The sequence below is a fragment of the Nannospalax galili genome, unplaced genomic scaffold (genome assembly GCF_000622305.1).
Source record: "Nannospalax galili isolate Female #2095 unplaced genomic scaffold, S.galili_v1.0 scaffold566, whole genome shotgun sequence".
NCBI lineage: Eukaryota > Metazoa > Chordata > Mammalia > Rodentia > Spalacidae > Nannospalax > Nannospalax galili.
Genome location: NW_008355811.1, coordinates 239,666 through 254,046, shown reverse-complemented (window position 1 = coordinate 254,046; position 14,381 = coordinate 239,666). Strand labels below are relative to the sequence as shown.

Here is a 14,381-nt window from a genome sequence, read left to right as displayed (position 1 = left end):
ATGCAGCATTCACCACAGGTCCCATGTTACATCATAGTATTCATGCATAGGTACAGAACAGAAAAAGAGGCAGAGACAGAATCATAGGGCTTTGAGTGAAACCTAGAAACCTAGGACACTCTTATAGATGAAAAGGTTCTGTGCTTGGTTGTGAGGGAAGCACCACTAACTCCATGGATGTTCTAATCCCCTCCCCATGTGTGTTTTGGCAGATGGATGTGTGGCTTGTGAATTGTGTCTGTTGTCCCTTGAGGCAGCTGTACTAACACTGTAGCCCAGAGGCTTATAAATAGTAGAAGTTTGCTTCTCACTGTCAAGACTGAAAGTCCAAGGTCATGGCACTAGAAAATCTGGTGTCTGGTACATGATGCTTCCTGGTTCACAGAGGGCACACTCTTGTGGTGACTTGTATGGTGGAATGTCTGGGGGCCTTCCAGGGCCTCTTCATAATGGCACTGATCCCATTTACCAAGGCTCTACCCATCCTTTCATTGCCTCCCAGAGGACATTTGCCATCACAATAAGAGCAGGGTTTGGGGGCTGGAGAGATGGTTCAGTGGTTAAGAGCCCTGGCTGCTCTTGCAGAGGACCCAAGTTTGGTTCCCAGTGCCCACACAATGGCTGACAATTGTCTGTTACTCCAGTTCCAGGGGATCCAGTGCCATCTTCTGGCCTCTGTGAGAACTGTACACACATACAGGCAAAGCACTCATGCACATAAAATCAAAATAAATTTTTAAGAAGTTAAGGCAGGGTTTCATACTGGGCATGATGGTACATGCCTTTGATCCCAGCACTGGGGAAGCAGAGGCAGGTGGATTTCTGTGAGTTTGAGGCCAGTGGTATTCTCAAAAAATAATAATAAATAAAATAAAAAAAATAGAGTGGAGTTTCAGCATGGATTTTTTTAAAAAAATTTATTTTAGATGTATGTGTGTTTTCCCTGCATGTATATAAGTATACCTGTATCATGCAGTGCCTGCAGAAGCCAGGGGAAGGCGTTAGACCCCTTGGAACTAGAATTAAAGATAGTTGTTAGCAGCCATGTGGGAGCTAGGAACTGAACTTGGGTCCCCTGCAAGGTCAACCAGTGTTCTTAACCATTGAGCCAACTGTTAAGCCCCCTCAGCGTGGACTTTTAAGGGACATGTTCAATCCATATTCAGGAAGCTATTTTTTAAAGTATTTTATTTATTTATTTTATTTTATGTGTATGCGTGTATTGCCTGCATGTAGGTAAGTGCACCCGTGTCATGCAGTACCGGTGGAGGATAGAAGAGGCTGTCAGATCCCCTGGAACTGGAGTTATGGACAGTTGTTAGCTGCTATGTGGGTACTGGGATTTGAACCCAGGTCTTCTGCAAGAACAACTAGTGTTCTTAACCGCTGAGCCATCATTCCAGCCCCCTCAGAAAGCTATTTAACAGAATGTAAAGATCTACCCAGGGTTACTTACCTAGCTCATTTTCAAACTGCAAAGTCTTCCAGAGTACAGATCCTCCACTTGATTTGTATGGCTCATTCTCATTCTCATTCTAGCCACCTGCTTTAGTCCAGGTGTGCTTCTCCAGGAGAAATGGGTAAGAGAGTAGCAGATCCCCTCAGAGTGTTCACAGGCCTAGACACTTGGCTGCCTCACCATGGTTCTCATCACAAGACCTGACGCAGCTAGTCCCAGATGTTAAGAATGGTGCCCTGCCATAGCATGTGAATGGGCACCTGACCTACCCGGTACGAGGTGTGTCCATTTGTGGCCCACAGCTGAATGTATCCTAAGATAGCTATGAATGCAGCCCAACAAATTTGTAGATGATAGCATCGCTGTATAGGTGGTTCTTTAACTCACTATGTATCAGTGCTGCGCCATGGACTAGTTAAGAGGAGCATGCAGGAAGGACTTCTCCTTCGTTTGCCTTCAGCCTGTAGCTAAGACTCAGCAAAGCCCCAAGTACAGAAGTGGGCTCCTGGTAAACTGGTGGCATTCTCAGCCGCCACCCCTCTTCCCCTGGCAAGTCTTCAAGCAGACCCCACTTTGAGGCAGTCCATTGCTCTAGGTGGATAGGAGCCTTGTGTCACAATGTGAACATATGCACACATTGCCAAGTCCAGGACTGAGCCTGTTGTTCTCAGAAATGGTCAGCATGTAGGAGGGCAGGTTGTGCTGGGGTTGTAGGCACTGGTCACCTTCTCTCTAGTCTCTAAGCCTCTTCTCTCTCCTCAGGCATCAGTGGGCTCCGAGAATCTCTTTGCCCCAGCACCTGACCAAGGTGAGTGCATCCTCAGAGGCCCAGCTCTTGGGTCTCAGGCAGTAGAGCTCAAAGGCAGCAGGAGCCTTGGGAAGGACTCTTCACCCCAGTGGGCAGAGATACTGGTCAAGGAACAGTGGGTAGGGCAAAGAAGGAGCAGTCTTAGTGTAGTGGACAGCTTCCACTGACCACTGGAGGCTTCTAGAGAGAGAGAGGCAGGCACCAGTGCATGCTTATTTGTGTGTATGAATGCTGTTAGTGTGTTGTAGCCTAGGGGGTGAGCAGAGAATGGACAAGTGCATGCCTTAGGGCAAGTCCTTGAAGAACTTTGGTCTTGTCTGTAAAATGGGGTCATGAGAGCTGGGCCTAGTGTCATAGGCCTGTCCTCCCAGTCACTTGGAAGGCTGAGGTAGGAGGATTAAAAGAAAGTTTGAGGCCAGCTTGGGCTACAGAGTAAATTTAAGGCCATACTAGACAACTTAAGGTGACCTTGTCCCAAAATAAAAAGAGCCCTGGGGTGGTAGCTTGGTGGTGGAGCACTTGCTTAGCATGCCCAAGGCCCTCAGCTCATTCCCCAATACCAAAAAAGCAAAAACAAAACAAGGACCAGTGAGATGGCTCAGTAGGTAGAGGTACTTGCTGCCAAGCCTGATGACTTGATTTTGATCCCCTGAACCCACATGGTAGGAGAGAGCTGACTCCAGCAAGTTGTCTTCTGACCCACATGAGCACTGTGGCATGCCCACACACACCCAAAATAAATAATTTTAAGAAAAAAGCAACTCCAGAACCTCACAGCACCTCTTTAAATGGGGTCATAGTAGCTCCTTCTCTGGCCTTACTTTGGGACCTAGAATTCTGGGGTTACAAAGGGGGCCTGCGTCTGGGCACCAGGAAAGAGGCTGGCATCTGGCAGACATCATGATCTCTGTGACCTCAGGTAACATACCTTACGTCGCTCTGCTCATGTTCCCATTGGATATAGTGGTGACCGTAGGAACCCCTGGCATGTTGCCAAGAGCAATAATGGGACCTGGGCATTTTGGTTAGTGGCAAGTGGGGCTACTAGGGCACATAGGACCAGCCCCAGGTCCTGCCTTACAAGCTGCCATTTCTCTGCAGGCCCTGGGAGGAGTGAGAAATCCGAGGTCAAGGCGGGGGCAGTACCCAAGGTATCTGGCCTGGAGCGCAGTCGTGAGCTCAGCACTGAGTCCTTCCTGCCTGCCACAGCAGCTGCTCCCTCAGGCCCCGCTCTGGGAGCTCGAGCCAGCCCCCTGGTGAAGAGGGAAGCCCCCATCGTACCTCACCACCACGCCCCGCAGCCACAGCCTCCTGGCTCACTCCCTACACACGTGCCTCCTCTGCCATTGGGCGCCTTCGTGGGGCCCGGCCAGGTGGCGCCCAACAGCCTGCACCTGCACAGCCTCAGGTGGGAAGAGGGCGTGGTCGTGGGGCGGGGCCTTAGGGAGAGAGGGTGGAGCCAAGGCGGTGGGAAAGGGAGATGCCCCAAGGATGGAAGCCTGCCTAGAGCGGAGGGGAGGGTTGTGGGGCATCCAGGTCCTGAGGGCCAGGGGCCAGTGAGCCCTGTATCCCTCAGCAGGAGCAGCAGCACGAGCAGCAGCGCCCCCCTGGGCCTGGCAAAGCACGTGTCACTGTCGCCCAACGGCCCTGGCCCCCACCTGTCTACCTCACACCTGGCGCTCCGGTCCCAGGCGCAGCACCAGCACCACACCGCGGCAATGTTCGCTGCACCCCCAACACTGCCCCCGCCCCCGGCGCTGCCGGCCAGCAGCCTGGTTATCCCAGGACACCCCGCCGCTGGTAGGTGTGGCACCCAGGGGTGTGCACTCAGTCTTGACACTCAGCCTTGATGGGGCCCTGGGACAGGGTGGGAGAGGAGGGGGGTGAGGAAGGTGTGTGGGCTGACGCTCCCCAGAGGTCTTAGCAGTCATGTGGGTAGCACCTGTAACCAGTCAGCCTGTCCCCACCCTACACTGGGCCTCCACCTTTGCTGCTCCCAGTCTCCTGCAGGCCAGGAGTGGGAAACAAGTGCCTCCGCTTGCCTCCGGCTGTAGCAGTCAAAAATTGCTCTTCTCCGGATTTCTGAAAAGTCAGTCCGCCATCCTGCAGGGAACAGGGACCAGGCCTGGGGGCCTGTCTCCCAGCCCTGCCCCAAGAGCCCAGTGAGGCCGTGGGCCATGTGGGGCAGGGCTTACCGACTTCTCTCTTGCCTCTAGATGCCAGCCTGTTGATCTCATTCAACCAGCCAATCATGTATTGCCAGCCTCATTCGGGGATTCTGATTGGTACTTGGTCACAGGCTCCTCTCTTACCTCCACCCCTGGGCCCGCACGTAGCGAGCGGCCGCCACGGCTTAGCCTGCCGACCCCGGGAGTGCCAGGTGACTATCCGCCTCGCCCCGCTGGGAGCCCGCGGCCGACGTGCCTCTCCGTCTCTCTCTCTTTTTCTCTTGTAGATCACGAGCTGCTCAGGCAAGAGCTGAACACGCGGTTTCTGGTGCAGAACGCGGAGCGGCCTGGCGCCTCCCTGGGCCCGGGGGCTCTGCTACGGGCCGAGTTCCACCAGCACACACACCAGCACACACACCAGCACACGCACCAGCACACACACCAGCACCAACACACATTCGCCCCCTTCTCGGGGCTGCCCCCGACGCCGCTCATGCCGCCCACCGCACCGGTGCGTAAGCCCGAGTGCTGGCCGGGGTGGGCTGGGCGGGACAGGCAGACCCACACTCAAACGCTTGCTCCCACTCACACAGTCCGTAAGCAGGCAGCCAGGTGTCTCCTGCTTGTGTGTTTGTCCAGACCCTTCTCTCGCTGGGTGCTGGCCACCCTCTAGTCTCCCCTCAGGCTTTGAGATCGGGTCCTGAACTTGGTCAGGTGCCCCTTGTCCACAGGCACATGACAGGCCCTGGGGGCTAGCTGCACCCATGCTAGATCTTCATCATGACACCAGGTCTGGAACCCAGGCAGAACTGGGCAGCAAGGAAAAGGCCATTACAGTCCTTGTGGGCCCCGTGCCCATTTCCACTTCCTGTGCAGCCACTTACTCTCTGTGTCAGCAGCCTGGGCGGTTCTCAGCTTGCTTACCAGCCAGGGCTTCATGCCGGCTCCCCTACCCCGTACCTCAGGTGGGCATACACAAGCCTCCCTGGGCCAGGTGCCTGGACCCTGCAAGCAGGGCCAGGAGTCAGTGCCTTCAAGGAGCCATGTGACACCAGGCCACCAGCTTCAAAAGGCAGTAGCCATCTTGGCCACTGCCCAAACCAGCTGGGGAGGTTGGGGGTTGGGCCCATCATATGATGGAGGGCATCTGGTGTGTGCTGGAGGACTCAATTCTGCTTTCTTCCTTTGCAGTTTGACAAGTTCTCACCCAAGCTGGACAGCCCCTACTTCCGACATTCCAGTGTGAGTCTTTGTGCTCAGGTCAGGCTTCCTGCCTGCTGGGGGTGTAGGGAAGCTGTACTTTGTATCTCTTCCTAGATCCAGAGGGAGGGAGAGGGGTGCTTAAGTACCCTCCACTGTGGGGGGCCCACAGCCCAGAACTCTGTCTCTCTCTTGCAGCTCTTCCCGCCCTTCCCTCCCACTGGCCCCGGGCTGCCCGCCCTGCTTACGAACCCTGGCCCCTTTGGGTCCCTGCAGGGCGCTTTTCAGCCCAAGGTACAGCTGCTCCTGGCAGGGAGGTGGCCTGGCATGTGGGTGGGGCTCTGGCAGGGCTCAGAGCTACACAATAGCTCCAACCCTTATTGCAATCTGGCCCTTGAAAGCAACCCCTGCTGGTTGGGGTCCTGTTTGCAGTCAGAAAGCTTGCTGAGCAAGGCAGCAGCCCAGGGCAGGGCCACCTAACTTGGCAACCACACCCATCACTTTGCCCTGGAGGGAAGGAGCGGAAGAGCCAGGAGCTGGGCAGGAGAGGTGCCATGGCCTCTACTTTCAAACGGACAGTGGGAATCTCACTTTAGCCCACCTATGTCCATGCAGTAGACCCCCCTGAAGCTCCAGGGCTGAGGACTGGGCTTGCTCCCTTCTCTCACAGTGAGGCAGCCAACTCTCCCTAGTGATATCATGAGCCCTTCTTTCATGCTTGACAAATCCTCTTGACTGAGAGGAAGGTGGTCCTATGATGGGACCTGGGAAACAGCATACAGGGTCCCTATGGGAAAGCAGGCAAAGGCACAGCTCATCCCAGAACCTGGGGTCCCAGAAGCCTCATGTACTCTCCTTTCTCAGCACAGGGGTCACTCACACCTCTCTTCCTCTCCCCCTACACCCTCAGACTTCAAACTCAATCGAGGTAACAGGCCGGGCCAGTGCGGTTCACACCCTCCTACAGAAAGCCCCTGGGGTAGGTGTCATCAGTCACCCATGTAGTTGGCAGCATTCACTCATGCTGTCTCCACCCCTGGGCCTGTGCTCCCATAGGGCCTGGATATGACTCTCCTCTCCTGTCTATCACAGGTGTCTGATCCATACCGGACAGCAGTCAGGGTGAGTAAGTGCATGTTGGGAAGAAGGGTTGGCAGCGTACCCAGGACTGTGGCTGGGAAGGACTCAGGGTCCCTCCTGGGTGGCCTTGGGGTGGCCCTGATGGCAGGAATTTGGGGAAGATGAGGCCTGGGAGGAGGCGCTGGGCCCTCTGAGCACATCCCGGTCCTGCTACAGAAACCAGGGAAGTGGTGTGCCGTGCACGTGCAGATCGCCTGGCAGATCTACCACCAGCAGCAGAAGATGAAGGTGAGGCCAGGCCAGGCAGCAGGCGCACAGCCGGGGCCTCCCTGGTGGGGCCATTTGGGAGGACTCCAGGGTGTGTGTGGAGAGGCTCTGGCCAGCTCCAAGGTTGCAGTGAGGAGCACTTGTGGAACCATCTGGGTGGAGCCTGTGTTGGGGAGGCAGTTCAGAGACCAGGAATGAGCAGAAGTATCCATACGCATGTGCACAGGTGTCTGATGGGCAGGTGATGGGTGGGGTCAGGGATGGGAGAAGATTCTTCCAGAAGGCCAGGACAGTCCATGTAATACAGCTGGATCCTATGATCCAGGACTATACCTCTTATGTGCAGTTGTTAAAGTCATTTCCTAAAACCATCTTGAAGAAGTCAACAGAAAGGGACTCATAAGGGAGTGCTTTTTATCTCCAAATGCAGATGCTTGGGTGGAGGTGGGTGAGTGCCTGCAGTGTAGATTTCTAGGACAGCAGTGGCAAATTTGGGGATTGGCCACAGCGATTCCTGAGTGATCCCTGGTGGTACCCTGGGGAATAAGGGCTTGGTTCTCCCTTAGCTGAGGTTAACCTGTCACTCTGGCAGGATAGGCAGCTATAGGCACACAGGATCTACCCAGCCTCCCACCCACCCCCACGTAGCACAGAGCACACCAACATGAATATGAGCAAACACTTCCCCTCTACCCCGCACACACACAGGAACATACCATAGGGACTGGGAGGAACAGCAAGTACCCTAATGTTGGCCTCAGCAGGGTGTGGCAGGGTGGATTATCCAGGAGAAGGTGGAAAATGGTAATCCTGTACCTTGTGACCCTTAGAGCCTGTGGCCTTGAAGCCCTCAAGGCTGGCCAGTATGAAGGACAGGCACCTCAGTTTTATATAACTTTTAATAGATTCATGTTTTTTGGTTTTCGTTTCTACATTTTACTTGTCGGCTTTATTTATTGATTTATTTTTTGGAGATGACAGTACATACACGAGTGCTGTATTTCCATCATTTCTATGCCGCCTCTCCCACATCTAACTGCTCTGACCTCATTCCTTCTCAGCATCCTGACCTTTATTTTAATTTGTGTGTGTGTGTGTGTGTGTGTGTGTGTGTGTGTGTGTGTGTTCATAATGTGCCACAGCATGCATATGGAGGTCAGAGGACAACTCGCAGGAGTTGGTTCTCTCCTACCATGTGGATCCCAAGAATTGCACTCAGGTTCTCAGGAGCCTTTACCTGCTGAACCATCTTGCCCTAGCTTCATGTCTTTAAACATGAATTGCATCATTAGCAAACATAAGTGTATTTGGAACAACTTTGGTCTATGGATTTTTTTTCAACTGAACTTTAATGAAATGCAGATATTTCCTATGAATTGATAAACCAAATATGCTCTGAGTATCAAGAACATACCAATTAAAAGATGTAATATAGCTGAGTGTGGTGGCACACTTCTTTAATCCCAGTACCTGAGAGGCAGAGGGATCTCTGTGAGATTGAGGCAGCTTAGTTTACATAGTGAGTTCCAGGCCATCTGGGTCTACAGGGAAAACAACAAAACAAAAACAGTGGAACGCATCATTGTGACCCACATGGATCACATGTTATAGAAATGTTTTGATTACCCCAACCCGGATAAAGCCTACTAAAATCAACATTCCTCTCCCTTCCTGGAGCTGCCAGAGCTCGGACAGTTCCTTATGAGCTCCTGCTCTGAGGTCCCTGTACAAGCCAGGTCACCAGCTTGGGCTCTTTCTGGGGCAGTGGCCCAGCCTCAGCACGAAGCCCTGGCACACACTATGTCCCCCTGCAGATGCAGCTGGACCCCCACAAGCTGGAGGTGGGCACAAAGCTGGACCTGTTCAGCCGGCCCCCTGCCCCAGGCATGTTCTCGGGGTTCCACTACCCACAGGACCTGGCCCGGCCCCTCTTCTCCAGCACAGGTGAGACCAAGGGTCTGGGGCCTGACTGGGACCAAAGGACTGGGTCCTTTCTAATATGGGTAGTGTTCTAGTTTACTTTTTGTTACTGTGATGAAACAATGAACAAAACCAACCTGGGGAGAAAAAGGTTGGGTTTATTTTATCTTACAAGTTATAATCCATCACTGAGGGAAGCTGAGGCAAGAACCTGGAGGCAGGAACTGACACAGAGACCATGGAGGAATGTTACTTACTGGCTCGCTCCCCCTGGCTTGCTCAGCTGTCTTTTTTATTTTGCCAAAACCCTAGGGATGATATCCACAGTGAGCTGTGTCCACCCACATCAATCAGCAATCAAGAAAATGCCTCATAGACAATACATAGGTCCTCAAGCCAATCTGATGGAGTCAATGCCTCAATTGAGGTTCCTTCTTCCTAGGTGACTAGTGTATCATATTGACAAAGACTAACCAGCATAGGAAGCAGAGACCTCCAGGGCCCCAGTACAGTGTTCTTACCATCTACCACTCAACCCAGGCCCAAGTCCTCAAGCTTCCCAAAGCCAGCCCATGTACATTGCCTCCAGCCCAAGTTGCCTGATGCTTGGCAGCCTGGCCCCTCCTCAGACCTTATCCTGGTGTCCTTCATTGCTGGGGCCCTGCCTTATCCCAGCTCAGTACCCCCAGGACAGTATATGGCTTTTCTCCAAATACAGGTAACTGTTCCCAAAAACCCCTCCTCACCTACCACATCCTAGCCTTGCTCCTCTCTAAATGTATGGCAATGCAGAATTGGAACCACCAGGACCACATGTCATCGCACAACTTTCAGCAGAGTGGAAAGGAAAGATGTTAGCAGTGCAAGCTCCCCTAGCAGTTAAGTGTTCTTGGCCCTGCAAGCCCTTTGCTAAGAGACTTAGTGCCCAGGGTTTACTGGGTACACCTCTACCTGACATGTACCCAAATTCCAGATCTCCAGGAAGAAAGAATGACTCAGCATGAGTCTGAATAAGTAAAGTCTAGACACTTTTCTGTTATAAAACACAAAGGGAACTTCTCAAACTCAGAATCTGAACCCATATATTTGTAGAGGCAAACTGAAAACCGGTGTCACAAAACCTTCTCAGAATGGTATCTCAGCCTGTGTGTGTGCACATATGCACACAGACATACATGAACTATATCTGCCTTTCTGTCTACAAGATCCTTCTTCTATAGCAGATTTTAGGTCTGTCACCACCCCAGTCCTCTTTGGCCCCTTTTCCACACAGTGCCCCCTGCAGGTAGACGAAGGCGAGTGTTATCTTCACCTCTGTACCATGCAGCATGTTGGGGTGACAGGTGTGCACAGCAGCTATCCAGGGCTGACCTGACTGTGGTGACTCTCCCCATCCCTGGCTCTGATGGCCTCTGGACTCTGGTCCCTCAGGTCTAGGCCCTCAGAACAGCAGATGTTCCTGGTGGCCAATAGCCTGGCTCAAGTTTAGGACATGCCCTCAGTACAGGGTGTCACACTTTGCAGCCAGCCTCCACTGTATCCCTTAGTCCCTATCTTGGACCATCACTGTCTCCTCCCCAGCCTCCTGAAGTTCTCTCTTAAACCTGCTTCCCAGTGTCTACCACATATTTGAGTTCTTTACTGGGATTGAGTTGAAAGTATGCAGAGAAATTTGTTCTTCTCTGGTATCTTCAGATCCACCAGGGTATAGCCCCTTCCATTTAGGACTTATTCCTAAGTGCTTTGTATCTTACTCCTTATTTTTAAAAATTTATTGCTAGAACAAAGAAGAGTATGTATGGCTTTTGTATATTTGTATATTATCTGTTAATTCTGAACCTTACGTTACTAAGACACTTAGCTGTTGATCTCCTGTAGAGCAGTGTAGAAACCCTCCCTGTAAGTGACTAATACCTGGTCCTGTCCCCTTTCAGAGACTGAAGTGGCACACACCTTTAATCCCAGCACTTACTTGGGAGACAGAGGCAGGCAGATCTCTGTGAGATTGAGGCCAGCCTGGTCTACATAGGAAGTTCCAGGCAAGCTGGTGCTACACGGAGACTTAAAATATATACTACCTGGCCAGGTGTAGTGGCACATGCCTTTAGTCCCAGCACCTGGGAGGCAGAGGCAGGCAGATCTTTGTGAGTTCAAGGCCAGCCTGGTCTACATAGTGAGTTCAGGTCAGCTGGGACTACAGGGACACTGTCTCAAAAAGACCCATGTCTTGGTTCTGGGGGGCTCTACTGCAGTCAGGACCATTGCCCTTGCCCATCTTAGGGTTTCATGTGGCCTCCAGATCTGGGGACCAAACTGAATTCCACCGCCTGCTCAACTGTACATACCTCCACAGTGGGGGCAAGGGGGATGGGAATAAGAGGTACAAGTTCCCAAAGGAAACTAGAGTACCCCCCCCCCCATCTGTGATCCACTGCTAGAGGCAAGAGGTCCTAGGTGCAGCCTCTGGAGCTCTGTCAACCTGGCTACCCTCCACCTAGGTGCCACTCATCTAGCCGCCAACCCCTTTGGATCCTCAGCTCATCATGGCAGCTTCCTGCCTGCTAGTCACCTGACAGGTAGGTGCCCTGGAGGTCTGGCTGGTGTCCTCCAGAGACCTCAAGGCTAGAGGGACATTGAATGGTTGGGAACGTGGCCCCACAAACCCCTCAGACTACTTGAGTGGTACCTGCTGGGTCTGGCTGCTGCTTGGTCTGGGCCCTGGGTGGGAGCCCTGCACATTCCTGAGCACTTGTTGCATTTTCCCTCCCTACAGATCCCTACAGCAGATCCAGCACCTTCGGAGGCCTGGGGAGTCTGGGCAGTCATGCCTTTGGAGGTCTGGGCAGCCATACGCTTAGTGAGTGACTGGCCATACCCATTCCACAGCCCTTCCCCCTTCTGTCAGGGCTGCACCCCTACCTACCTCTGGGCGGAGGCTTCTCACAGCCTCTGTGGGGGTGGCTTGGGAAAGGCTGCCTGGGAGGCTCACACTACTGGCCCTCTGCTCCCACCGCCTACTCCAGCACCAGGGAGCAACATCTTTGCCCCCAAGGAGGGCACAGTGCTGCACGGCCTGCCTAGCCCCCACGATGCCTGGAACCGGCTGCATCGGGCACCACCCTCCTTCCCTACCCCACCCCCATGGCCCAAGACAGTGGATGCTGAGCGCCCCTCAGCCCTGACCAACCATGACAGAGAGCCTGACAAGAGCTGGGAAGACCGTGAGCGGTGAGTTGATCAGCCCTGAGTCCTGCCTGGTTTGGTTTCTCACTCCACTCTCTTCTCCAGTGTTCCTAACCCACCCAGCCCACTTCCTCCCACAGCTCTCCCGACAACATCCACTCTGCCCTGCTTCTCTGCTCCATGCACCAACCTCTCCCTTCTGCCCTGGTGCCTCCCACATGGCACTGTGCAGTGCTGGTGCCTAGTTTGGTCAATATCCCACAGTTGCTGACAGACCTACCTCAGACTGGGGTTTTAGCCCAGTGGTAGTGCTCTTGCCTAACTCTGGCTTCAATTCCTAGCACCACACAAGTAAAGAACTCCCAGGCTCAGATGTTAGCTGATGGAGGGGCTTTATCCATATGGAAGGACAGGCCTAGAGGCCAGAGAAGTTCTCTTTCTCTCCAGATGTCCCAAATAGCGTATTAAATTCCAGGAAGTTAACAAGCTATAAAACAGTGTAATGGGTGTTGTTAGCTGGGTACAGCTTGGTTGAAGCTCCCCAGGAGTCTCCCAAGGCAGTGCTGCCCTAAGGCCCAGTGAACCCTGAGCAGCACCCCTTGTAGTGGTCACCCCACATCCTCTCCCCCTACTTTCTCCAGAATCCTGAATCTGGGCTATCTCATGGGAATGACAGTGAACTAAGAGTGCCTGTCCTTGTGGAGATGACACTGGGCAGGTCAGGAAAACCACTAATGTGAGGTCAGGTGAAAGGGCTGGCAGTAACAATGTACTGGGGTTCTCTCTGGGTAGAGGGCCACCCCACAAACTGAGGTTCCCAGTTGCACAGGTTGATTGGAAAAAGGAGCTCACAAAGTCTTACAGATCGATGGCAGCTGTGTGGGTCAGTGCAGAAGGTAGGAGCACAGGTCACCAACACCCAGGATTTGGGGTAGCCCCAGGCGTATCCATATTGTGCCTCAGCCAACTGTCACCATTCACCACTGAGGGCACCGTTTGGAGGTAGGGTTGGGGGTGAGAGGGTCCTGGAGCCCCAGAGATGTACCCCATGGGAGCTAAAGGCAACACTTCTCTGTCTGAGCCAGGCACTTCCTGCAGTAGACACAACTCTGGTCTCTGAGGTCCCTGGTCAAGCCCTGGGGGATTCTGTCCTGCCCCTAGGCCTGAGGAGTAGGATCCTGTGCTGCCAGGTGAGAACAGAGTTGGCTAATGTGACAGACTGGGAGAGGTGAGAAGTGAGCCCTGGCCCTGCCCCCACCTTCCCTACACTGAGCAAAAGTGGAAGAGCCTCCTGAAGGCACAGCTGGGGACTCTACCTACGAAGGGTGGGTGTAGGGGAGTGTTTTCAGGAGCCTCTCCTGGCCCAAAGGTGCCACAGGATCCTCAAAGGACAAGTTGCCCAGGCTAAGCTTGAATTCTGTAAGTGGTCTTGAACCATCAATCCTCCTGCCACAGCGTTACTACTAGCTAGGCCTGCAGTATTAGATTCTGCCTGAGGAGAGCAGTACCCACCCTTGGGCCTGAAAAAAATGCTTAAGTTTGAGCTGGGAATTTCTGGATTGGGGCAGTTGCTTTGGGTCACCAGCTTCCCTGAGCATTTTGCTCCCCTCCCATGTGTGGAGAGTTGTGTCCCCTCACCAGGGAAGGATATTGGAACATCCTGTTGTCACCAGTGTGTTTACAGCTAACACGGGACAGGACGTGGAGTCGAGGACATAAAGGGCAAGGACTTGAAGTCACAGGAGCTTAGCAAACAGTTGTCTAGGAATACACCAGATAGGGTGATGGTCTTGTCCTTGTTCCCAGGGACCTCCTGGAGAAGACACGCCTGCTGAGCCATGCCTCACACGCCCCACCTATAGCACCCGTGGGCCACCCCATCAGCAGCCTCCTGCGTGGCCCGGGTGAGCTGGGCCGCAACGGGGTCCTCCCAGAGCGTGAGGCCGAGCCTCGGATCAAGGAGAGCCACTCGCCGGGCAAGGAGGACAGTGCCAAGCTTGCTATGCGCCCTCCATCGCCATACAGCAAGGCAGCCTTGGGCGACTGTCTGCGCCTGGCCGGCCTGCTGGGCCACGAACCTGGGAAGCAGCAGACGCCTGAGCGGCCCCAGGGCGACGTGAAGGTCAAGGAGGAGCGCAGAGAGGACGAGGCGCCCGAACCCTCGACCGTGCAGTCTGTACCAACGCAGCCCGGCTTGGGCCGAGAACGCCTGGGCGCGCCGGGCTTTGCCTGGGAGCCGCCGCGCGACGCCTACCGCGGCCTGGAACTGCCGCGCCGCGCCTTCCCCGTCCCGTCG

General features: G+C 53.9%; 1 protein-coding gene across 1 annotated transcript in view; it reads left to right on the top strand.

Moving 5' to 3' along the window:
• Fbrsl1 (fibrosin like 1) overlaps positions 1-14,381 on the top strand; it is a gene marked incomplete at its 5' end in the record, with an annotated part of 84,705 nt that overhangs the window by 69,938 nt on the left and 386 nt on the right. The window contains 15 exons of the mRNA XM_029556464.1: positions 2,222-2,267; positions 3,369-3,675; positions 3,844-4,067; positions 4,484-4,552; positions 4,723-4,946; positions 5,627-5,677; positions 5,834-5,929; positions 6,546-6,614; positions 6,728-6,757; positions 6,932-7,003; positions 8,797-8,926; positions 11,341-11,478; positions 11,676-11,759; positions 11,926-12,130; positions 13,892-14,377. Coding sequence (XP_029412324.1) covers positions 2,222-2,267; positions 3,369-3,675; positions 3,844-4,067; positions 4,484-4,552; positions 4,723-4,946; positions 5,627-5,677; positions 5,834-5,929; positions 6,546-6,614; positions 6,728-6,757; positions 6,932-7,003; positions 8,797-8,926; positions 11,341-11,478; positions 11,676-11,759; positions 11,926-12,130; positions 13,892-14,377 — 2,231 coding nt within the window. The remainder of the gene's footprint in view (positions 1-2,221; positions 2,268-3,368; positions 3,676-3,843; positions 4,068-4,483; positions 4,553-4,722; positions 4,947-5,626; positions 5,678-5,833; positions 5,930-6,545; positions 6,615-6,727; positions 6,758-6,931; positions 7,004-8,796; positions 8,927-11,340; positions 11,479-11,675; positions 11,760-11,925; positions 12,131-13,891; positions 14,378-14,381) is intronic.